The sequence below is a fragment of the Cervus elaphus genome, chromosome 27 (genome assembly GCF_910594005.1).
Source record: "Cervus elaphus chromosome 27, mCerEla1.1, whole genome shotgun sequence".
In the NCBI taxonomy this organism is placed as follows: domain Eukaryota; kingdom Metazoa; phylum Chordata; class Mammalia; order Artiodactyla; family Cervidae; genus Cervus; species Cervus elaphus.
The window spans coordinates 48,956,171-48,980,666 of NC_057841.1; the positions used below are offsets into that span (position 1 = coordinate 48,956,171).

At 47.8% G+C, this 24,496-nt stretch overlaps 1 protein-coding gene across 4 annotated transcripts in view; it reads right to left on the reverse strand.

Annotated features, from left to right (window-relative positions):
* Window positions 1-1,360: 1,360 nt before the first annotated feature.
* Window positions 1,361-24,496, reverse strand: part of LOXHD1 (lipoxygenase homology PLAT domains 1) — a 193,689-nt gene continuing 170,553 nt past the window's right edge. For all 4 annotated transcript variants that reach the window (XM_043889514.1, XM_043889513.1, XM_043889515.1 and 1 more), the window contains 4 exons: window positions 16,000-16,170; window positions 9,904-10,036; window positions 8,396-8,554; window positions 1,361-2,415 (listed from right to left, as the gene is read on the reverse strand). In XM_043889514.1, the coding sequence (XP_043745449.1) occupies window positions 1,935-2,415; window positions 8,396-8,554; window positions 9,904-10,036; window positions 16,000-16,170 (944 nt within the window). In that variant the 3' untranslated portion in view covers window positions 1,361-1,934. The remainder of the gene's footprint in view (window positions 2,416-8,395; window positions 8,555-9,903; window positions 10,037-15,999; window positions 16,171-24,496) is intronic.

Consider the following 24,496-nt stretch of genomic DNA (forward strand, 5'->3'; position numbering starts at 1 on the left):
ACACTGGGGCCCCCAACAGAAAGCTGCCCTCTTCACCTCTCCTCCCTCCCCCAAGGGTGGGGTATCAGGGTCAGGAGTAAAAGTGCAAGGTGGGGACGGGAGGTGAGGCTGACTCCATACTCATACACATACGTGTGCACACTCACACACACACACACACACACACACACACACACTCCTGTTTTCTCACTTCGGTTCCCGCTTGGGACTGGACTGAGCTGGGGGATGGGAGGAGACTCTACTCTAAGTGGAATGCTTTGGTCTTTGTACTGGAGCCAAACATTTAAATTACAGAACTGAGATGGACTTTGTGGCTTTAAAGAGGCTGTTGGACGTTTTATTACCTACGAGAGTCCAGAAGAGTTATGAGGCTTGCCTTAATTTTCGTCCAGGGACAGGGGAAGAACCAGCTCCAGAAAAAGACACAGAGAAAGCTGTTTAATGATTACTGCTCCCCGATCCTACCCCAGCCCCTTGAGTCCTGCTTATTCAATATGATGGACAAACGCTTCATTGCAAGTGCTGAATTAACTGGTCTGCATTTTAACTCACTTAGTCTTCATAATAATCTACGAAGTTGGTGTTATTCTTCCTATTTAACAGATGAGAAAACTGAGGCCTGAGACATGAGATAATGTGCCCAATCTCTCCCAACAGGGAAAAGGAAGAGCTGGGACTCAGGTCTGCTTCTTGCTGCTTCTGGACCTGTGCTTACTGTGGCGGCCTCTCTCCAAGGGTCTCTGAGAGTGCAGAGCCAGGAAGCCTCACCAAGTTTACACCTGTCTGGGTTAGAGGGCCTGTGGTGACATGGCAGAAATGCTGATATGGGGTGCCTCCTACAGGAAGACTTCCTGGCCTGATGCACCTTTCTGCTCAGTCCCACCCCGCCCTCTGCAGGAAAATGAGAAGTCAGGGGCTGAGTTCTGCTGCACTCTTGTGATGGTTGATCAGGGAGTGTGTGTGTGTGTGTGTGTGTGTGTGTGCACATGCGTGTGTGTGTGTGTGCGCCACACACAGCCGGAGGGCCACACAGATATGGGGCTCTCCGGCTGCCTCTCCATCAGGGTCATCCCCGTCAAGGGCAGAGACCACACCTTTATCTTCTTCCAGTCCCTCTCAGCTGTCCGTCCACATTGCCCACAGCGAGCCACAGATGACAAGTGCTAAGCACCACAGATGTCCCCCTGTCCTCCCAGGACCCATGCGCAGGGACCAGGCTGTTCCAGGCGACCTCTCCCTTCTACTGCCCGCAACTCATCACCTGCTCAGGTCTCTGTGTCTCAACTGTGTTATCTCTGGCTGGGGCAGCCGCGGGCACTTGGCAATGCATTCTTTGAAAAGTGATGGAAAGAATCAGGTATCTGTTCACAGGCTCATAAATCCTTTCAGCTAAAATTCTTCCTCCTGATGTTTTTCTCCATTGGCCACTGGATTTATTGAAACTGGGAATGTGTTTCTAAGTGAGCAGATGCCAAGATGAATTCATTGCAGGGTGTGGTTGGTAATAATTTAATTAGCTCAGGTTTTTTTTGGGGGGGGGAAGTGTTAATTAGTTCTTGCTTAAAATACATCACATTGAAGACCTCTTCTTCCCCACTTCTATCCCCTGGGTAAAGCCCCAATTTCCCATCCACACCCAGCCGCAAGTCTCAGCCTGGTCACTACTGTTACTGAAAAAGAAAATGACAAAAGTTATTTTTGGGCAGCCACAGATTACGACACACATGATGGATTCCTATAGATTCAGGAGACCCGGGAGAGGGCAGGACCGTACCAGCCATCACCCACAGTGACCTCCGAAGGGCCAGGGAGCTCTGGCCCCCTAATCCCAGCTCCGGGAGGCTTTCAGGAAAGGACTCCGGAAAGCCCTGGGGGAGGGTGGCAGGTGTGGTCGGGGCGAGCTGGTGCGAAGGGAGAGGGCGGGCCTGCAGCCCTCAGACGGAAGGGAAGAGGTCCCTCCAGGTGAGCCCGTCGCCCCGCTTCTTGTCCAGCCACCTGCCGCAGGTGAAGACGGTGGCCACCCCGGAGCTGGTATTGGTGACCTCCACCCTGTCCACCAGCCAGCCCGGGCGGCAGCCACTGCCGTCGTGCTCCAGGCGCACCTTGCGCAGCTCGCCCAGCTCCAGCGTCTCCAGGAAGAAGCGGTCGGTGCTGCCCCGCTCAAACAGGTTGCGCATCTTCTGCTTCAGCTCCCGCTTGCCCGTGTCGCCGTTGGACCCAAAGATGGTCACGAAGACGTTGGCGTCAGTGCCCGCCCCGGGCTCGTAGCCGGTCGTCACGATGACCTCGTACTTGACCGGTACCAGGCTCTGGACCTTGCTGGCAAAGCTCTCCGTAGTCTTGGTGACCTCGAAGACCTTGAAGTACTTCCTCTTCCTCTTGAGGGGGATGAGGCTGTCGCAGTTGAAGAAATACCTGCCGGCGGGAATGAAGGGGGTTTGTGAGGGCTTACACCCTCCCCTCCGGGATCCTGGGCATCCACCAGAGATCCTGTCCCAGACGACAAGATCTCAGGGCGAGAACTGTCTGCGTCAAAAGTGAGGATAGGCCTCGTTCATCTGAAAATTGACAGTGCCTGACATCACCATCTTTTAAACTGCCCCTTGATTCTCCTTTGCTTTTTCCTCTCACACTCCACATCTATGTTTAGTCTCTCTATGTTTAGTTGTGTCTGACTCTTTGAGACTCCATGGACTGTAGCCCACCAGGCTCCCTGTCCTTAGGATTTTTTAGGCCAGAATACTGGAGTGGGTTGCCATTTCCTCCGGCAGGGGATCTTCCTGACACAGGAATCGAACCTGCATCTCCTGTGTCTCCTGCATTGCAGGTGGATTCATTACCTGCGGAGCCACTCCACATCTGATCCACCAGCAATTCCCACTGACCCCGTCTTTAAAATACAATCTAATAAGTCCAGAATCATTACAGTCTCACTAACTGCCCTGCCACCCCTCTCATCCAAGTCACCACCATCTTCTATCTGGAATGTGTCAGCCTCCTAACTGGTCTCCCTGCTTCTCAATACCTACTACAGTGAATTCTCTGCACAGCATCCAAGTGATCCTGCTGAGATGTAAGCCCGAGAATGTTATCCTTTTGCTCAGAATTTAAACTGCCCCTTGATTCTCCTTTTCTTTTTCATCCTTCTTCCCAGAATTTTTGTTGTTCAGTCGCTCAGTCGTGTCTGACTCTTTGCAACCCTATGGACTACATACAGCACGCCAGGATTCCTTCAGTATCTCCCGGAGCTTGCTCAAACTCATGTCCAGTGAACTGGTGATGGAGTAATACTTAGAATAAGTATTAGTAAAAGCCACCACCTTACAAAGGCCTGCAAGACCTTACACGATCTGATCCTCCGCCCAGGGTTTACCTCTCTGACCTGTTCCTCCCCTTCTCTAAGCTCACTGCACACCCTCCAGGCTGATCCCCTTGCTCATCCCAAGGGACTGATGAATGCTTTTACCCACTGTTGTCACCTTCAGAGGAGCTATGGGACCAGAACGACAATCCCAGGCCAAGTCAAGGGGAAAAGTAACTACGAGATAGATGTATGCTCCCAAATCCCTTGCACTTGGCTGAGTTGAACCATGGGTGTGTGTGTGTGTATGCGTGTTGTGTGTCTGCACACACATGCATGTGCTCATGGGTGACACAGTACAAAGGGGAGCAAAGTGCTGAAGAAGCTACCATATGCAGAAGCAAGTCCAGGGCCAAGAGAAATGGTCTTGGACCAAAAAGTCCCTTCTCTAACCCCATCCCCAATATTAGCCTCTGGGTAATGACAGTGAGTCCAATAATTATAGGAAGAAGTCAGAGCCGTGGGAAAGCACTGCATAGGGCATAACGGGGCTGGGGTCTGCCCCAGCCCTGCCGCCTCCCACCTATGTGACCTTCGTTTTCCCGCTGGCAATGCTAGAGGTTTGGACTGAACAAATGTCCTTGTTTTTTCCCCCCATCCAAATTCCTAACACTTTAACAGTTTTGGAAATAAGCAATTCTGGTACTGGCTAATGATTTCAGAAACGTAGCCCTGAAAGGGTGTGCCCAATGATGAAAAATTAATTTTTAGCTGAAAATCTATAACAGCAAAAAGAACTTGGTTTTCTGCATGCTCACTAAATGCCTGGGTTTGGCATTCTTGCATTTCGTCAACTCCCCGGGTCATAGAGTTCGTCTCCTCCAGTTCCACAGAAGGGAAACAAAGGCTTGGAGAAGAGAAGTCATTGTACAAAGTGACCCAGAGCCGGGGCCCAGAGCCAGCCTGCCCGGCCACCACCAGAGCCAGCCGTTTAAAGACACTTGGCAGGAAATTCGAATTCTGTCTGGAGAGCTCTCTTCCTCCAACTTGTCACTTGATAAATCTGGGTTGTTGTTACATACCACACTTTCTTAGAGGGAGATATATTTGCCTTCTTTGCTTAAACATTCACTTAAAATGTATTTCTTTATGCAAATGTCCACTAATATACATAATTCTATATAAATGCACAAATCCTGTGATCATATGTGGTTTTCTAAATGCACTCTTTTCTTTTATGCTTGGCTCTGTCTCCCTTTCCCCCTCCTTTCCCCTCCTGCATCCTGCCTTCACCTCAGATAACTCATGTAACAGTTGTGGATGTATCTTGCCAAATTTCCCTCCGTTTCGCCCAACCTTGCACAGAACGCACATAGACCCACACACATGTGGGACATCAGTGTTCCCTTTACAAAATGGCATCATATAATAACATGCTTCCCCATATCTTGCTTTTCTCACTCAACAATGCTTCCTGGGAATGGCTCCAAGTGTTCTGGTACATATTTAATTCATTGTTTTTAATGGCTGAAGAATAGTCCCTGGTGTAGTTATAAGGAAACGTTTCCTAATAGACATAATTATAAGATCACCAAAATGTGGGACCTCAGGGCTCTGTGGAGTCAAGACTCCAGCTGTGGAAGAACATGCCAGGCTGTTCTCACTTGCAATAGGCTCGTGAACAAGAATAAAGACAAAGTAGAGAATAATGAACACAAGTGAATATGTTAGAAATATGTTGAATATGATCATCCTTCTCTGAACAGTGTGTGTGTGTGAGACATCAAAAAATGACCAGAGAGAATGGGGTCACCAAATGTTCATGGTGACCTTCTCTGATGGATAGCACTTCAGGGAATTTTACTTTGTTTTACGAAAGGGATTTTTTTTCTTTCTTTCATACACATTTTTTTGCCTTATTTGAATTTTAAAATGATTATGTATTATACGTGATAATGAGATAAAACAACGATTTCTTTTTGGGTTTTAAAAAAAAAAGAAACAAAAGCCTCTCTGTGTGTCCTTCCACTGAAGTCCTGAGGATATTAACAACAAAGAGCTGGTCAGAAATGCTGCGAGATTCAGGACTGGAATCAGTTGGAAGGTGAAAATTTATTTTCATAAGAGATTGAGATAGAATTATTTTGTATTTCATGAAAATCCAGATATTATGGCCAAACATGCTGGTTAGAAAGGAACCATGGATCTATATACAGTGTTATGTAGGTGGTCTTTACATGGTAAGATTTAAATGTGTTCTAGAACAGTGACTTTGGCCACCTGATGTGAAGAGCTGACTCACTGGAAAAGACCCTGATGCTGGGAAAGATTGAGGGCAGGAGGAGAAGGGGACAACAGAGGATAAGATTGTTGGATGGCGCCACCAACTTGATGGACATGAGTTTGAGCAAGCTCCAGGAGTTGGTGATGGACAGGGAAGCCTGGCATGCTATAGTCCATGGGGTCACAAAGAGTCAGACATGACCGAGAGACTGAACTGAACTGAACTGAACTGAGCACGGTGACATGTAAATAGGCTCAGATAGTAAAGAATCTGCCTGCAATGCAAGAGATCTGGGTTCAATCCTTGGGTTGGGAAGATCCCCTGGAGAAGAGAATGGGAACCCACTCCAGTATTCCTGCCTGGAGAATTCCACGGACAGAGAAGCCTGGTGGGCTATAGTCCAAGAGGTTATGAAGAGTTGGACACGACTGAGCGACAAATACACACACAGGATGGTGACATGTAAATAGCCACAGTGACACACAGCCCTGCCCCGTCCTCACTCTGGATAGAGCTGATATTTGGCAGAGAGGGAGGGAGGTGGTCAGCCACCAGAAATCACAGACTTGAGACCAGCATGGTAGGCAGGCTGGAGTATGACTTCTGAGAGCCTCTCAGGCTGTACTCCTGCCATCTTTCCCCTCCCGCCAGACTCTAAAGAGCATCCATGTCTCCTCCCAGAGAGGAGCTGGGCGATGGCCTAAAGCCACGGGCTGACTGGGTGATGGCTGGAGCATCTGGAGTCTGGACTCCCTACACCCCCTTTGATGTCCAGCCCGTGGACATCCCTTCCTCACCTCCCAGCCCAGCTGACAAAAGGCCACACTTTTGAGAGTGTAGGAAAAGCTGCTTCACTGGGAGTGGTAGATTCTTTCTACTGGACAAGGAATTCTACAGCTCAGCTGAGGACTGTGGGTTGGGAAGTTCTTCACTCCCCTCCCTCCTGAGACTGGAAGGTGCCGGGTGGCGTTGAGACCTTTGACTCTCTCAGAGCTGACACTGTGTGTTTAAAGCTAACTTATGTGGTGACTCTTCTGTTATTGTATTGTATTGTCTTGTTTACTTGGGGCATTTGTAGCAAAGTATGAGCAGCCATGTTCCTTGCAGTTGGGAGGCAGTACAGTAGGTTGGCTTGCTGGTGGGCTGGAACGCTCCCCAACCCTCTAATCCAGCTCCCAAGTCCTCATCACAGCTTCACCCAGTGATTTCTACAGTGTTTCCTGTACCCCAGCTGGTTTTTCCCCAAAGAACAACAATATAATATTGCAGCCTGAGAGGGAACTGCTATGAACTGAATTCTCTTTCCCCAAATTCTTACCCCAATGTGATGGCATTTGTGCATGGGGCTTTGGGAGGTCATCAGGTTTAAATGAAGTCATTAGGATGGGGACCCATGATGGGATTAGTGCCCTTGGGAAGAAGTGTGTGTGTGTGTGTGAAGTTGCTTCAGCCGTGTCTGACTCTTTGCCACCCCATAGACCATAGCCTGCTGGGCTCCTCTGTCTATGGGATTCTCCAGGCAAGAATACTGGAGTGGGTTGCAAGGCCCTCCTCCAGGGTTTCCTCTCAACCCAGGGATGGAACCCATGTCTCTTATGTCTCCTGCATTGGCAGGTTTGCTCACTAGGGCCACCTAGTGAAGAGAAGAAGAGACACCACATCTCCTTCTCTCTGCCATGTGCACACACACTGAGCTAGCAAGGGAGGCCTCAGGGGAACTCAACCCTGCTGGCACCCTGACCTCTGACTTCCGGGCTCCAAGGTATGAGGAAAGAATGCCCGCTGTCTGAGCCACCCAGTCCAGGGATTTGGTCACAGCAGCCTGAGATAGCTAAGAGACAAGCTCACATGTCAGAACCCTTTCCTGCTCCATTCCCCAAGGGGAGTCTTGCTCAGAGACAGCCAGTTCCAGGGAGCCGGCGGGTGCAGGTAGAGTGTGGACAGACATTGCCTGAGAGGCTCGGGCCCTGAAGGCTGGAGCCTGAAGCTGGGACCCGCCTGGAAAGGCAGGGCTGCTGCTTCTGTCTGCTGCAGTTCGTGTGAAAGATGCTGCCAAGAGCAGGGCCAGCCCGGGAGGGGCACGATGGGGGGGGCCCGGAGGGGCGGACAGTGGTTCTGGGGGTGGCCCTGCTGTCTTAGCCTCTCCTTGGGCTTACCCTCCCTGAGGCACACGCTGCCCTCTGCTTCCCCATCATCCTCTCCTGGTTCCTTTTTAGTGTCTTTTCTGCCTTCTAGAGCCTCAGGGCTCTTTCTGGCTTCCAACACGGTTACCAAGTGGTTTTAATTAGAAAAACTGATGGCTGCGAACTGTTACCCAGGTAACTAAGACCCCTAATCCTCTAGAAATGTCCTCAGAAGGCCCTGGAGGGGGAAATGTAAAGCTCCTTATCTGGGGTCCTTGGGGCGGTGGGCGTGGGATTTCTCTGCTGGTCCCCGCTCTGCCCACAGAGATGACGGGCATTCCCTTTGACTGTGGAGCAGCAGGCTTCAAAGCTGCATCTCTTCGCCATCACACAGTGATCACGGGGGCAGGCAAGGAAAGACTCAGCTGTCTGGCACTGCCTGGCTGGCTCTTCTCTCCTTCCAAAGAAGCATCACTGGATAAAAAGGCTGGAGCACCCAAGGTCATTGAGTCTAGGCCCCTGCCTCCAGGGTAATCCTCTGGTTCAGAAAACTCAAGAACCACCACAGCTGCCTCCTTCCTCTCTGACTCAGATGCCTCGCAAGGGACACCTCCCCACCCCCTGCCGTCTTGTCCACGGTCTGGCTGCAGGCCTCCCGGGGGAAGAGGGTGGAGGCCCAGCACGTACACGTTGCCATACTCCATCTCGGTGATGGTGATGGTTTTGACGTGCCAGACCAGCTCTCTTTTGGGGATGAACCGGTCCTCCCTGGCGAGGTGGCCCACGCAGAGAGAGGCAATGTCCCCTAAGTAGACGCTGTCGAACTCAAATGTGTCTGTGGTCCCCCTGCAGGACACAAAGGTACCATCAGTGAGCGCTGCTCATGCCCACTGAAGGAAGTAAGCATTTATCCAGTGCCCACTGTATCCTAAGTGCTGGTCTGAGGGACAGGGATAGACTGGCAAGCGAGACCTGATATCAGGCCTCCATTGCTTGAGGGGTTCAGTCTAGTTTTGGAACAAGACAATTGGAACCATTAAAAAGCCCTTCCAGCTGCCTGTTCCCAGAATCAGTGATTGGTAATAGTGGATGGTGTTGGAGGAGGGTGAGGCCCTGGGCCCTCAGCACTGGGCTGAGGAGGGAGGTGAGATTCAGGGAGCAGAAGGAAGGGGAAGGGAAGCATCTTCTGATGAGGACTTGATTTGGCAAAGTCATGTGGTTGGAGGTGCGGTCATTTCTGGAAGGAGGGCTGGCTTGGCTGGAGTTTGGGCTCAGGGAGGGAAGGGGCAATGGAAAAGAAGTGGGGTGGGCTGCCTTTTGGGAGTGGGGCAGCTCAGCCCATCTTCACGCAGAGGGGGGTTGAAAAGAGGGTGAAGTGAGGTTATGGGAGGAGGAGGCTCTATTTAAGAGATTCTGGAGGCAGCAGGGAGATGAAGTGGGCATCTGGGCATTTCAGAAGCAGCTCTGATGTACAGGAAGACGTGAGATTCTCTGGGGCGTGGCGGGCAGCCGGGAGTGCTAAGCGGGGGTGCTGTTACACGAGACCTAATTTTGATTTTTCCTATGAAGCATCTTAGAGGCTCTCCCCTCCCTCCCTACTTCTCACTAGAACTGAATTCCATGCTGTCTTATTTGCGTTTTTATGGGTGACTGTCTCCCTTTCCAAGTAGACTGCGAGCTCCTCATTTGCACAGATGTGGAATAACATCTGTGTGATTTCCAGTCCTGCCACATACTGGACTTGCTGTAATTAATTAAGTGATTTTTGTTGTAGTTTTGCATTAAGTTTTAAAAAATTGAAATACATTTGACATATACCATTGTGTGAATTTAAGGTGTAGAACATATGAATCTGAAACATTTTTATATTGTACTATGATTGCCATTGTGGCCATAATTAGCACTTCTATCATATTACATAATTATCCTTTTTTTCTAGTCGTTGAAACAATTAGATTCTAGTCTCTCAGAGGGGGGCTGTCTTTAAATGATAGTCCTCTCCCTTCCCTTTTCTAAAGCTCCTGTTGTGACCCTAGAGCTGGAATGGCGTTGGTACACAGTAGGTACTCAGTAAGTCCTTGCTGCTTAGGCCCATTTGTACATTTATGGCCCCAACTAAAAGGGTTGGTTCTTGGGGGTCCCCTCTTACCCACCCCACTTATCCCCGTTCCCCTGTGGGCACCCCCTCTTCCTACTTCCTGAAGGCCCGCTGTCTGGAAGAATTCTCCACGAGAAACTCTTTGGATCGATTCTTCCTGCCCTCCAGGATGAGCCAGACGTTCTCCCTGGTTTCGCCTCCGTTGCCGGTTTCTATGACGATCTCGTAGGCTGTGGTGGAGAAGGTGGGAGACGGTCAGCAGAGGGGAAGCGGCACCCACCACTGGGGCAGAAGCCAACCCGCCTCTCCCTTCAGGTCCTGCATCTGGTCGTAGACCACAGCCTCAAGTGCGGGGGCTGGGGCGCAGGTTAAAATCTTTAGGATCGAGGCACCATAAACAGAACCTGCCTCGATTTGGGGGCAAACCACAAGGTGGGGATAAGTTTCCCGAGGGATGCTGGGGCCTGGCTCTCAGGGATGGAGGAGTCTCTGAGATGCAAAATGAAGATCAGGAGCAAAGAGAAGGAAGGAGAGGCAGGGCCCAGCTACAGAAAGGGGAGGGGAAGATCCAGGCAGGAGAGACTCCAGAAGAGCCTGGAACTTTCTCTGGCAAACAGCCTCTGTCCTGTCTCGGCTCTCACTTTGGTGTCAAGCTCAGCATCACAACCTCCCTCCCCTGAAGTTTCCACAAGCAGGTCAGCATTGTTTCATTTGTTAAGCGGGTGTCTAGTGTCAGGACTGGGCTAAACTCTGGGTGACCCTAGCACTCATCTCTGGCACCAGACGGAAACACTGATGACACCGCAGAACAGAATAACCTGCGGCAAAGGGCGCAAGTACCAAGGGGGGGAGGGTGGCTCTGGCTCCCGTTACATCTTCAACTTCACCTTCCAGCACTTCCCCCCCCCCCCCCCCCCCCCTTGCTCGCTCTGCTCTGCACAAGGCCTGCTCCTGCCTTAGAGCTCTGTCTGCGGCTCATCCTCGTTCTCTCCCCACCTCCACCCATGTTGGCCTGGCTCACTCCTTCCTGTCCTACTCAGACGTCCCCTTCTCAGGGACCACCCTAATCAAATTCCAACCCATTTTTCCCAGGTCTCCAGCCTGTTCTACTGAGCTCTATCATCTTCTTTTACCTGCTGCTGCTGCTAAGTTGCTTCAGTCGTGTCTGACTCTGTGCGACCCCACAGATGGCAGCCCACCAGGCTCCTCTGTCCCTGGGATTCTCCAGGCAAGAATACTGGAGTGGGTTGCCATTTCCTTCTCCATCTTCTCTTACCTAGTACCTTCTAATATGCTAAGCAGTTACTTATCATTTTAATGTTTATTGTATGACCCCCTCCCACCTGAATGTTAGCTCCATGAGGGCAAGGGTCTTTGTTTTGCTCCTTGTAAATCCCAAGTGCGCAGAACGGTGCCTGGCACATAGACACTCAATAAATATTTCTTGAGCAAATAATGAATGACTGGGCTCATCGCAGTAAGCTCCATGAAGAAGGCAGTGTGTGAGCTTGGCCTCAAAGAAGAGTCATGATTGTGATCAACGGAGAACTGAAGGATGCTCTAGGAGGGCGGAAGGGGAAGGAGCATAAGCAAAGATACTGGAGGGCAGGGGAGGGGCTTGAGATCCACGAGATCCATGAGATCCTGCCCCACTCCCCGAGGACCAGCTGGGATGGAGCTGGCACACAGGAAGACACAATATTTGTCTTCCTGCCGTTAGTGAGTCACTGAGGATTTGGAATTCTAGATCCAAAGAGATAGTTTGATCTCTGTGCTTTTATCTCAGAAATGTGATAAAGACAATTAGAAGGGCTGGCTGTGTCTACAGCTCAATGTAACCTCTCAGTGACCTGTTGCCTTTGTGACTTCTCTGAAGTCACATGTAGAATGAATCTGGGCACAGATCCCAGGATAGGGGAGGAGATCCACAGCGAGCACAGCCCTGGAAGAAGAATCCGTCTCTGCAGGCCCAACCGTTCGCAGCACCAGGACAGGAGATAGCTGAGCCATGGCTGGGGGCTCAAAGCCAACACAGGGAGGGTAAGGTATTTCTGCAAACCAGATACCTGTGAATTCAAAGTGGATCCTGCCTTGTAAGGAAATGGACTGTCAGTGCCCAGGGAAGAAAGCAGGGAGCACCAGGAACCTACTTGCTTCCTACGATCAGCTCAAGGAGGACATGCGTGTGGATTGTAACCAACCCTCTCCTCACGGCCCCAAGGACAAGGCAGAGAAGGAAGGTGTGTAAGTGAGGACATTCAGATGGATTAAAAACAAACGTGGCTAGTTGCATCAACGGTCTTTCAATCAGCCTGTTTCCACCTTGGAAAAGTCATTTCATCAATGACTTGATAAAAATGTGGAAGGCATGACTCTCAGCTTTGTTTATAGGTTGCTGGAAGGCAAGGAAAGAGGAGGACCAGGGACCTGACAGAGCGGGGCGGGTAGGAACCCAGCCTAGCAGGGATCCACGTGAGGCTCACCCCGGGGCCAACACCCCCATGGGAGGAGTCCAGCTGGAGAAAGTGGCTCCGTAGCCACCGTGCAATTCATTCACATGAAGGGGCCACTGACAAAGATACTGTGGGCTCAGCGGGCATGAATGTGGCAGGACAGGGGAGTGCAGAGCTGTCTGCCCTTGACATCTTGCCTGTGCTCTGGGCGTGGCATCTGCAGACAGAGATGAACCAGAAGCCCAGGATGCGCCGAGCGGATCCAACACATCTCACGTGAGTAGCTCCTGAACAGATAGGTGTTTGCTTTGAGGCCAGGACAGCAGGGGCACCAGGCACCGAGGAGCACCGCCAGAGGACAGATGGGCATCCAGCGGGCACCTGCAGCTTATTGCTCCACGTCACCTCCCCCATCTTATGTTGCCAGGACCCTTGTTGGCTCTGGATGTTCCTCCCATGTGGTTTTGCATCAGAGTCCCAGACTTGGACAATCAGAATTATTCCTTAAGAGATGCTCTCTTCCCTTCCACCAAAGTTGGTCAATTAGAAGGCTATGGGGTTGGGGATACCAGCCACCATCTTCCCACGATGTAGAGAAAGAAACAGTTGAGAAGAAAAGGGGACAAACTGAAACCACTGGAGCCTCTGGAGACAAACAAGCCCCAGCCAGCTCCACCTGAAACTTCCAAGTTCTGGGCACCAACATGCTCCCTTTTTCCTAGAGCCAGCTTAGGGCTGGGGTTTAGGCATGTACAACCTAGTCCTGACTACTCCTGAAGTTTTCTGTTTGCCTCCATTGGGACTGCCAGAGGACAGCAGCTTCAAGAACAAAATCATAAAGATGAAGTTTTAAACAGAGCTGCCTGGTGGAGCAGTGAGTCCTCCAACCTGAGGAGTTGGTCATGAAGCTTGATTGTATCGGAACTGGAAATGCTGCAGATAAGGCTGACTGAGCAGCCTGAGAAGGCTTCAAGTAGGGGTGAGTAAGAAGGAAGGGGGCTGTAGAGCAGGGAGGCATTGGTCTTGCTGGAGAATGTCGCAGAGAGGGGGCTTCCCAGGAGGCTCAGGACCCGCCTGCCAATGCAGGAGATGTGGGTTCAATTCCTGGCTCGGGAAGATCCCCTGGAGGAGGGCATGACAACCCACTCCAGTATTCTTGCCTGGAGAATTCCATGGACAGAGGAGTCTGGTGGGTTACAGTCCATGGGGCGGCAAAAAGTTGGACATGACTGAAGTGACTTAGCACCCACACAGCACGCCCTAGAGAGAGATTTTTCTCCCCTCCTAGGTGTCATGTATGTGTGTGTGTGCTGTGTCCATGCATATGCACACAAAAGCACATGATCTTACTGTCCAGGACTTAACGCAGACTCTCTGGGGTGAGACCCAAATATCAGTATTATTTAAAAGTTGCCAATGGTTTTCTGCTTTGCCTGCACATTGGAATCACCTACAGAGGCTGAGGCTTACAGAGGATGGGGAGCAGCTTCTGAAATTGCTAACAAGAATTGGAGGTGAAGGCAGCAAACAGGATGCTAAACAAGGTGGGGTAGTTGATCAATCTGGAGTATCCACCAGGCCCAATAATGACACAGAGGCCATGGTATGATGAGTCCTGATCTAGGAATCAGGTCATACGCGTCCTACTGGCTCTGGCTAGGTCTTAAATGTGTTGCTTCACTTTTTTGGTTTTTGGTTTTCCATACCTAGGATATAGAGAGGGGAATTTGCCCTTATCCAGCTCATAGGGTCAGTGTAGGGTGGCGAGGATCCAGTGAGGACAGGGGATGTGTGGAGCTCTGTTCAGATATGAGAGGGTGTTTATTCTCACAAGTCAAGTGCTCAGAGATGCCCCTGGGGCCACAGACATGGAATGTAAATGCCATGAGGGCAGGATCTCTGCCCTATTCATTAGTGTGTCCCGGAACCCACACCAGGCTGTGTCACTTGGTTAAAGACAGCTGAGGTTGGAATGATTGGCTTAAATTGTATCCCCTGACTCTCCCTAGGATGAGCCTCCATCTGAGGACATGGGTGTCACTGGCCTTTGGGCACCCTGCCCTCTGCAGGCTCCTCGTAATGACAGATCGATCCAGACCATTCCTGGGCTTGGTGTCCCTGCCCTTCTATCTCTGTCTCACACACATCCTTCTGGAATTAATGCAAGTACTGCTTCCCCTCTACCAAGCTCCCTACCAACCCCGATTCCACAGGTCTTAGCAAGCTGTTTGGCAGGAAATCTGTGAAGGAAACTCCGTGGTTATGCTCCCAGCCTCACAAATCTCTCCTCCCCTGAACGCCAAGGGCCCCAGGAGCCTTTATTGCTCATGTTAGCAATTATGCATTAGCCTCCACCACTAATGAGATTGTGAGGCCCCAAGGAAAAACAACCTTCATTTGCTGAGCTCTAATGATGTGTGCACCTACTAAGTCCCAAGGCCTGCAGAGTGATTCTGTCCTTGACCTCTGGGAGATTATAGTTGCATAGGGACATCAACAGATGGGCACAGTTCAGTACAAGGAAACTAATAAGAACAAAGCAGTGTGCATGGTTCATAGCATCTAAAATAAAAGTGGGCCCCCAGTAAGTACAATTAAAGAAGCTGGGAGTTCACCCTCTGAATTAGGGCAGTTATCCCCATACGTTGAGGCTAACGGATGAGTGGTTGGCCCTTGTCTGAAAGCTCCCAGTACCATCAGTGATCACTCCTCTCCAAGCAGCTGAGTCATCACTGGGCAGTTTGGATGGCATGGTGCAGAAGGCGTAGTGGCTTTTCACCAAGGATCCATGCTTCTCTTTTGTGATGTTAGAGCTTGCCCGGGGCAACTGTCCAGCCAGGTACTACAATCCCAGGTGCCCTTGCATCTAGGTGGAGCCACATGACTCCTAGAATATGAGTTAATGTGTTGAGAAAGTATGGAATGTGCCTTCTCCCAGCTCTCTTTTCCCTCTTCAAGAAATGTGTGAGCCACATGTTGAAAATGGCAGGTGAGAAGAGCTTGGGCCCCTGAATCACAGCATGGAAGGCCTCTTGCCAAACACCCACACTGGACTGATTACATCAGTAAGAAACAGATTTTATTGTATTTAGCTATTGAGATTTGTGGGTTTAAGTCTTACTGCAGCTAGTGTTACAGTAACTAGATAGCTGCAGTAAGAAAAGGTTGGAAAATCCTTTCTTTACATCAGGCTCCGTTATTGATAAGCCTTCATCAAATCTGTCGGACGCAGATACTGGCATCTGTATTAAAGAGACACCTCCCTGGTCCTTTATGGCCATCCACCTTAGGGACCAAGGACCCTTTACACATGCCCTGAGGAAGGAACCAAAGAGAAAGCTGTTGGTGGAGATGCTGGCTCCCCTACACATTCTGTTTTCAGGAAGGCCTGAGTTGGTGGCTGTTGCCATAGACATCAGTTGGAGAGAGTCTACGACAAAAAAGTAAATCAGAGAGAGCATCACATCAAACTGCCCAGGGTAAGCTTGTCCCCTGTGGGTTTTCTGCTACCTAATAAGTCCCTGTGATCTGGGGCCATGAGCTGGCACCAGAATCTTGGCTGTCTCAGGTTCACGAAGCAACACTTAGGGTGCTTACGCACTGCTCCTATATTATTTCTTTCATTGGGCATCTGATTCCCCTCCAGCTATGAGAGAGCTTCCTTTAGATTTTCCAACATTGTTCCCCCCTCCCTCTGCCTAGGCTGCATCTAAGCAGGGCCCACCGGTGTCCCCACATACTGGTCTCCTCCAGCTCGTCCTGGATCTCATTGTTGGCGCAGGCGAAGTCGCGGACCGTCTGCCTGTCGCCCTCACTCTTGGAGAGCCAGCAGTCACACTGGAAGCGGAAGGTCTCGTCGCGGGAGTTGTCCTTCACGTCGACATGGCTCAGGTGCCAGCCGGGAAATATCCCTGAGAATAGAGACATGGAGGCTGAATGGGCTCTTCCTCCGCTTTCAGACTTCTGCTCCCTACATCTGCTGGCTGTGTGGCCCTGGACAAGTTCTCTGTCCTCTCTGGGCCTTTGTCTCCATGTTGATGAAATGAGGGGTTGGGTTAGATGATCTCTGAGATACCTCTAGCCCAGAGGATAGACTGGGTTGGCCAAAAAGTTTGTTTAGGTTTTTCCATAAGATATTATTGACCAAACCAATAATTCTCTTTCCAAAATCCTTAACTTGGGTTCAGGAACTCTTAGAGGATCTGTGTGTCCATAGTACGTGCAGAAGGCTGCAAGGGGGGCATGTATATGTTTTACTTTCACATCTTGCCTTCTCATGCCACTTGGGGTTGGAAGGGCGGTCCAAGAGTCTCCAACAAAAAGCCATTTCAATAATGGTGAGGGAGGATCAGACACTGCTCAAAGTGACATCCCTAGATCTTGCCATTGGTCTCAAGGGTTATAAGCACAGAGGCACACAAAGATGGGCGCATGCCTCCAGTCACCCGGTCCACAGGGAGCAGACATTAAGGCTCACGGGTAGAGCATACATACTGGCAGTCCTCGTATAGCTTCATTCCTGGTGTAAAAGGTATTTCATATGTTTTAAAAGATAAGTCTTTACTGAAAGTGGAAATCAGCCTGTCCTAGAACAAGTTAAATTTTACAATGGTTCTGTTGAGTTCAAAAGCGGTGTTATTTTATCAATAAAGTTTTTGTTTTGCATGCATATTTTAAGTTTTATTTAAATTCAAAATGTAAATAACAAATGGTTAGTATTAAGTGGGGGCTTCCCTTGGTAGCTCAGCTGGTAAAGAATCTGCCTGCAATGCAGGAGACCTGGGTTCGATCGCTGGGCTGGGAAGATCCCCTGGAGGAGGGCATGGTAACCTACTCCAGTATTCTTGCTTGGAGAATCCCCATGGACAGAGGAGCCTGGTGGGCTACAGTCCATGGGGTCACGTAGAGTTGGACATGACTAAGCAACTAAGCCCAGCACAGTGTTAAGTGGAAATAACAGACGCACTCTGCTCCATATCCTGGGCAGGTTTCACTCCTGAATGCACTTCCAAAGCTCCAGGCATGGTGGTAACAGAGGAAAGCAGCGGGATGATGGAAAGGGTGGATTCTGGGCTGCCTTTAACTTTATCCACAGGCAGTTCAGGGCCCTAGTGTGCGGGTGAAGACAACCAGAGGAGGAGGCAGCCTGACCCGGGCTGCCCTGGTGGGTGCTAGCAGGTTGCTCTCTTCCCTCTGCAATCCCCCTTCCCTCTCTCCTCTGAAGGCATGGCACTGTCTCACACCATCTTCAACTCTCTTTTCAAGTTTGATTCTGCAAAGGAACTCCTTCCATGGTGAATAGCAGACTAACCCCACCCACTGTAAGATAAATAAGCTTTACTCTTAGCTTCATGCCCGCTGATTATTTAATTGCCTTGTTTTGGAAATGTTGGAAGGGATTAACAGGGATCCTACCGTGACTTTCTATACTAAGAACCTATCAAACACTAGAAGAGGCAGCTCTGGGAAGGCTGAAGTCATATGACTGGGTTCTGCTGGTGAGGACACCGGAGAAATAGACAGACCACAGTTACAGAATGGCTAGTTGTGTGGCAGCACTACCACCATAGATCAATAGGGAACCAAGTTAATCCCACCACTAGAGAATCCATTTCTTTACAGAATCTCCTCTTTCAGAGTCCTACTCGTCTTTTTACACAAAGATAGCAAACATCCCACACTGTCTGGCATCTTAGCTTTTCACTCACAATCTATATCAGTACATAAATATCTGCCCATCCCTTTTCATAGTTGCATGGTATTCCATTGTATGCACACACAAGACAATTTCTGCTTTGTCCTAACTGATGGATAATTAGTTGTTATCCAAACTTTTACTTCTACATGCAATGCTATAATTACTATCCTTCTACATGCATCATAGTGATCTTTTGAAATCATAAATCAGATTTGATTTTGTCACTTGTCATGGAAAACTGTTCAATGGCTTCCCATTACTCTCAGAATAACTGCAAACAGCTCACTAACAACTATAAAAACTGACATGACTTGGCCCCTTTCCATTTTGATTTCATCTCATACTACTTGCATTTTTACTTACTATATTTCACGTACACCTTTTAGTACCTTAACATATGAAATCTAGTCTTGTCTATGGAAATGTTGCACATACCTTTTCTGTCTGCCTGCAACAATATACCCTAGGCTCTGAATATCCACAGTGTTTCATCACTGAGGTATCAAATCAAATGTCCTGTCTTTGGGAAAACCTTTCCAATTTGCGGAGACTTGCCCATCCCTAATTACTTGCTATCACATTAACGTATACCCATTTCATAGTCTGAAATAATTTCGGTTTTATTTCCTTGCACATTGCGTATACTGTCTGTTACAGCCTAGAGAGCAGGAGTCTTGCCTGATATCCACCACTATATTCTAGTGCCTAGAGCAATGCTTAGCACATTATTCAATAAATGTTTATTGAATGGATGAGTGCACCATTATTAAATAGGGAGGAATAAGGAAGGACACTGGTGGCAACATTCTATGAATGGAAGGGAAAAATAATTCAAAGCCCCGCCAGGGAGCAATGGCTTGTCCTAGTGAAATCATTTTATCCCAAAGGTTCTAAGATTTACTATAAGAAAAAAAGTTTGAAAACTGAATGAAGTGTAAAATAGATAGCAAGAAGTTGCTAAACAACACAGGGAGCCCAGCCTGGCACTCCGTGATGACCTGGGGTGGGGACGCTGGTGTGGAGAGGGTGGGATGGGGCTGGGGAGGGAGGCCCAGGAGGGAAGGGGTATATGTATAATTATGACTGATTCGCATTGCTGTATGGCGGAAACCAATACAAAATTGTAAAGCAATTTTCCACAAATCAAAAAAAAAAAAAAAGTTGAATGAGCATAGGGCCCCAATCTTTCCAGTCAAGAGAAGGCAGACTCCAAATAGGAGGGAGACTGACTGCCAGATACTTCCCGGATTTCATCATGCTATCTGCTACTTGTGATTCCTCAGTGGCCTTTCACATCTGATGGGGAAAAGGGTCCAATCCTATGTTTACATATACAGGGCCTTCTTCATCCTGACTCCATCCACCTCATTTCCTGCCTCAGTAAGGGAGACTCCTAAGGCAACTCCTTCATCCCAGTGAGATAGATTTATTCAGCATCACTTAGCTGTATCTTTCATCTTCATTAAGGCTATTTCCCTGCCCTAAATTCCCACCTACCCTCTGGACAACTTAGGTCTCACTTCCTCCATGAGACCTTCCAAACTCCCCAGCCCCATGGCATTCATCATCTATTTATTCACTTGCCCATGAACACTTGCCCAAGATGGCTTGGGAAATAAATGTTTTCTAGTGAGATCATGAACATGAACTCTTTAATAGTGATTATGTGTGTGTGTGTGTGTGTGAGAGAGAGAGAGAGAGACTTCTCCAGTTTGATTTTAAGGTGTGGAAGCTACGTCTTAAACTTCTTGATTATATCACAGGTGTATTGACTTAGTGCTCAATAAACACAGAATTGATAAATTACGTTTACTTTCTATAGTGATCTCTCAGTTTTAAAAATTTCAGTGCAAGCCCTTAAAATATTGCTTGAATAGATGATTTATTTTTTCAAGTAATTTCTTTAAAAAATAACTTTGGCAAGCTAAAGTCCATGTGGGTAAACAAAATTTATCTTTAAAAGGGTAAATAGATTGTTTGAAATGAGATATGGAGCCATCACAGAGTCCTAGCTATTAAAGAATACGGAATCTAGCTAGTGTCTCTTCACAGATCATCCAAGATAGGATGCCCAGAGTGACACATCTGGATCTGGGAGATCTGCAGACTCGACTCTCAGCACACCGACCAAACTGGACATATTACAGCACCTCTATGCCCCAGCTTCCTCATCTGAGCAACCTAACTGGGTTAAAACACATGATTTCTCAGATCCTATGCATTTCTATGAATTTATATCATTCACAAGAAAATATATTCATTAGAGTTTTCATTTCAGAAGAAAGCAAGAGGAAAAACAAGAAAATAAACACTCTTGTTATAATTTGTTCAGTATTAAAAAGTTATCTGGGTAATTGGAATTAAGGGGAAGAATTAATCATTTATCTTGATTTTCATCTATGAACTACATTTCACGGTAATCAAATAGCCTGAGGGACAATTTTTTTTTTTTTTTTTTACAGAAGAATTCTAGCTAATAAGTGGATAAGAGATAACAATTAGAAAAGCATTTATAACTCTAACTGATCACCACTGAGAAGCCATTAGATGAAGAGTGACGGGAGAGAGTTTACAACGGAGGAATCAAGCCATCGGCCCTGGACTCACCATTGGACGTGGGCGTCAGTAAGTATGAGATGGCTGTGATACAATATGAAGTACACAAGACCCATTTTAAAGCAGCCCTCATACTACATATACAGTATTCTTGCCAAGTAATATCGAACCTGGATCTAATCAAGTCTTTACAGCTTCTTGCCAAGTAATATCGAACCTGGATCTAATCAAGTCTTTACAGCTGACTTTCAGATTGTAGGAAATATGGGGAACAAGAAAGTAATGACACCATAATGAAGCAAGCAGACAGGCCCAGACTGTGCAAATTTTATAGATCAGTGGGCCCTGTTCCTCCAAAAGTCAATGGCATGAAAAAATAAAGGGATTAGGTATGGCTCTGTATTATACATTTAAACTTTCATCTCTGGAGGAGAAAGTTACTATAAAGAGGAAATTTGACTATAAAGAGAAAAAGTTACTATAAAGAGAATCTTGGTCCTCTTCTGACCCTAGTATCCAACCACTTGGGCTCATTGAAGACACAAAAACCTTTCTGTTCTTGCCAATGACAGGATCCTGCTTTCAGACCCAAAGTCTGGTTGGTGAGGAGGAGTTCACTTCTCTGCTTACAAAGGGAAGAAGATGACATCAGTCAGTCAGTCAGTTCAGTCACTCAGTCATGTCGACCCCATGAATCGCAGTATGCCAGGCCTCCCTGTCCATCACAAACTCCTGGAGTTCACTCAAACTCATGCCCATCGAGTCAGTGATGCCATCCAGCCATCTCATCCTCTGTCGGCCCCTTCTCCTCCTGCCCCCAATCCCTCCCAGCTTCAGGGTCTTTTCCAATGAGTCAACTCTTCGCATGAGTTGGCCAAAGTATTGGAGTTTCAGCCTCAGCATCAGTCCTTCCAATGAACACCCAGGACTTATCTCCTTCAGGATGGACTGGTTGGATCTCCTTGCAGTCCAAGGGACTCTCAAGAGTCTTCTCCAACACCACAGTTCAAAAGCATCAATTTTTTGGCGCTCAGCTTTCTTCACAGTCCAACTCTCACATCCATACATGACCACTGGAAAAACCATAGCCTTGACCAGATGGACCTTGGTTGGCAAAGTAATGTCTCTGCTTTTTCATATGCTATCTATGTTGGTCATAACTTTCCTTCAAGGAGTAAGCGTCTTTTAATTTCATGGCTGCAGTCACCATCTGCAGTGCTTTTGGAGCCCAAAAAAATAAAGTCTGACACTGTTTCCACTGTCTCCCCATCTATTTCCCATGAGGTGATGGGACCAGATGCCATGATCTTAGTTTTCTGAATGTTGAGCTTTAAGCCAACTTTTTCACTCTCCTCTTTCACTTTCATCAAGAGGCTTTTTAGTTCCTCTTCACTTTCTGCCATAAGGGTGGTGTCATCTGCATATCTGAGGTTATTGATATTTCTCCCAGCAATCTTGATTCCAGCCTGTGACTTGGAATTTCTTTAAGTCCAAGAGCGATGAGGAGACCAAAGGTAATCAGATAGTCTTGGGCTATCTAAGGGAGGAACCAGGCTCTTAGAAGATCCTGGCATCTACACCAAAGTTGTTGTTGTTCAGTTGCTAAGTCGTGTCCCACTCTTTGTGACCCCATGGACTGCAGCATGCCAGGCTTCCCTGTCCTTCAGTATCTCCTGGAGTTTGCTCAAGTTCAAGTCCATTGAGTCAGTGATGCTACCTAACTATCTCATCCTTTGCTGCCCTTTTCTCCGCTTGCCTTCAATCTTTCCCAGCATCGGGGTCTCTTCTAATGAGTTGGCTCTTTGCATCAGGTGGCCAAAGTATTGGAGCTTCAGCTCCAGCATCAGTCCTTCCAATGAATATTCAGGATTGATTTCCTTTAGGATTGACTGATTTGATCTCCTTGCTGTCCAATGGACTCTCAAGAGTCTTCTCCAGCACCACAGTTCAAAAGCATCAATTCTTTGGCACTCAGGCTTCTTTATGGCCCAATTCTCACATTCATACATGACTACTGGAAAAACCATAACTTTGACCATATGGATCTTTGCTGGCACAGTGATGTCTCAGATTTTTTAATACACTGTCTAGGTTTGTCATAGCTTTCCTTCCAAGGAGCAAATGTCTTTTAATTTCATCGCTGCAGTCACTGTCTGCAGTAATTCTGGAGCCCAAGAAAATAAAATCTGTCACTGTTTCCACTTTTCCCCCTTCTATTTGCCATGAAGTAAATGGACTGGATGTCATGATCTTAGTTTTTTTTGAATGTTGAGCTTTAAGCCAGCCTTTTCATTCTCCTCTTTCACTCTCATCAAGAGTCTCTTTAGTTCCTCTCCACTTTCTGCCACTAGAGTGGTATCATCTGCATATCTGAGGTTGCTGATATTTCTCCCAGCAATTTTGATTCTAGCTTGTGATAAATCCAGCCTGGCATTGTATGATGTAATCTGCATATAGAGCTTCCGTGGTGGCTCAGCAGGGAAAGAATCGACCTGCAATGCAGGAGCCACAGGAGACTCGGGTTTGATCCCTGGGTTGGGAAGATCCCCTGAAGGAGGGCCAGCGACCCACTCCAGTATTCTTGCCTGAAGAGTCGCACAGACAGAGGAGCCTGGCAGGCTACAGTCCAGGGTCACAAAGAGTCAGACATGACTGAAGTAACTTGGTAGGCATGCACAACCTTCACACAAATTAAATAAGCAGCGTGACAATATACAGCCTTGTCATAATCCTTCCTGAATTTTGAACCAGTCCGCTGTTCCATGTCCCGTTCTAACTGTTGCTTCTTGACCTGCATACAGGTATCTCAGGAGACAAGTAAGGTGTTACAGTATTCCCATCAGAATTTTCCATGGTTTGTTGTGATCTACACAGGCAAAGGCTTTAGCATAACCAATAAAGCAGATGTAAATGTCTTCCTGGAACTCCCTTGCTTTCTCTATGATCCAGCGATGTTGGCAATTTGATCTCTGGTTCCTCTGCCTTTTCTTAACTCAGTTTGTACATCTGGAAGTTCTCAGTTCACCCACTGCTGAAGGCTAGCTTGAAGGATTTTGAATATAAGCTTGCTAGCATGTGAAATGAGAGTAATCGTGCAGTAGTTTGAACATTCTTTGGCATCACCCTTCTTTGGGATTGAAATGAAAACTGAGCTTTTCCAGTCCTGTGGCCACTAATGAGTTTTCCAAATTTGCCAACATATCAAGTGCAGCACTGTAACAGCATCATCTTTTAGGATTTGAAATAGATCTGCTGGAATTCCATCACCTCCACTAGCTTTGTTCGTAGTAATGCTTCCGAAGGCCCACTTGACTTCACACTCCAGCATGTCTGACTCTAGATTAGTGACCACACTATCATGGTTATCTGGGTCATTAAGAATTTTTTATATCATTCTTCTGTGTATTCTTACCAGTTCTTCTTAATCTTTTCTCTTTCTGTAAGGTCCTTACTGTTTCTGTCCTTTATTGTGCCCATCCTTGCCTGAAATGTTCCCTTGATATCTCCGATTTTCTTGAAGAGATCTCCAGTGTTTCCTATTCTATCGTTTCCCTCTATTTCTTTGCTTTGTTCACTTAAGAAGGCTTTCTTATCTCTCCTTGCTGTTTTTTGGAACTCTGCATTCAGTTGGGTATCTTTCCCTTTCTCCCTTGCCTATCACATCTCTTCTTTTCTCAGCTATTTGTAAAGCCTCTTCAGACAACCACTTTGCCTTGTATTTCTTTTTCTTGTGGATGGTTTTGGTCACCACCCCCTTTACAGTGTTATGAACCTCTGCCCATAGTTCTTCAGGCACTCTGTGTACCAGATCTAATCCCTTGAATCTATTTGTCACCTCCACTGTATAATCATAGGGATTTGATTTAAGTCATACATGAATGGTCTAGTGTTTTTCCCTACTTTCTTCAATTTAAGTCTGAATTTTGCAAAAAGGAGCTCATGATCTGAGTCACAGTCAGGTCCAGGTCTTGTTTTTGCTGACT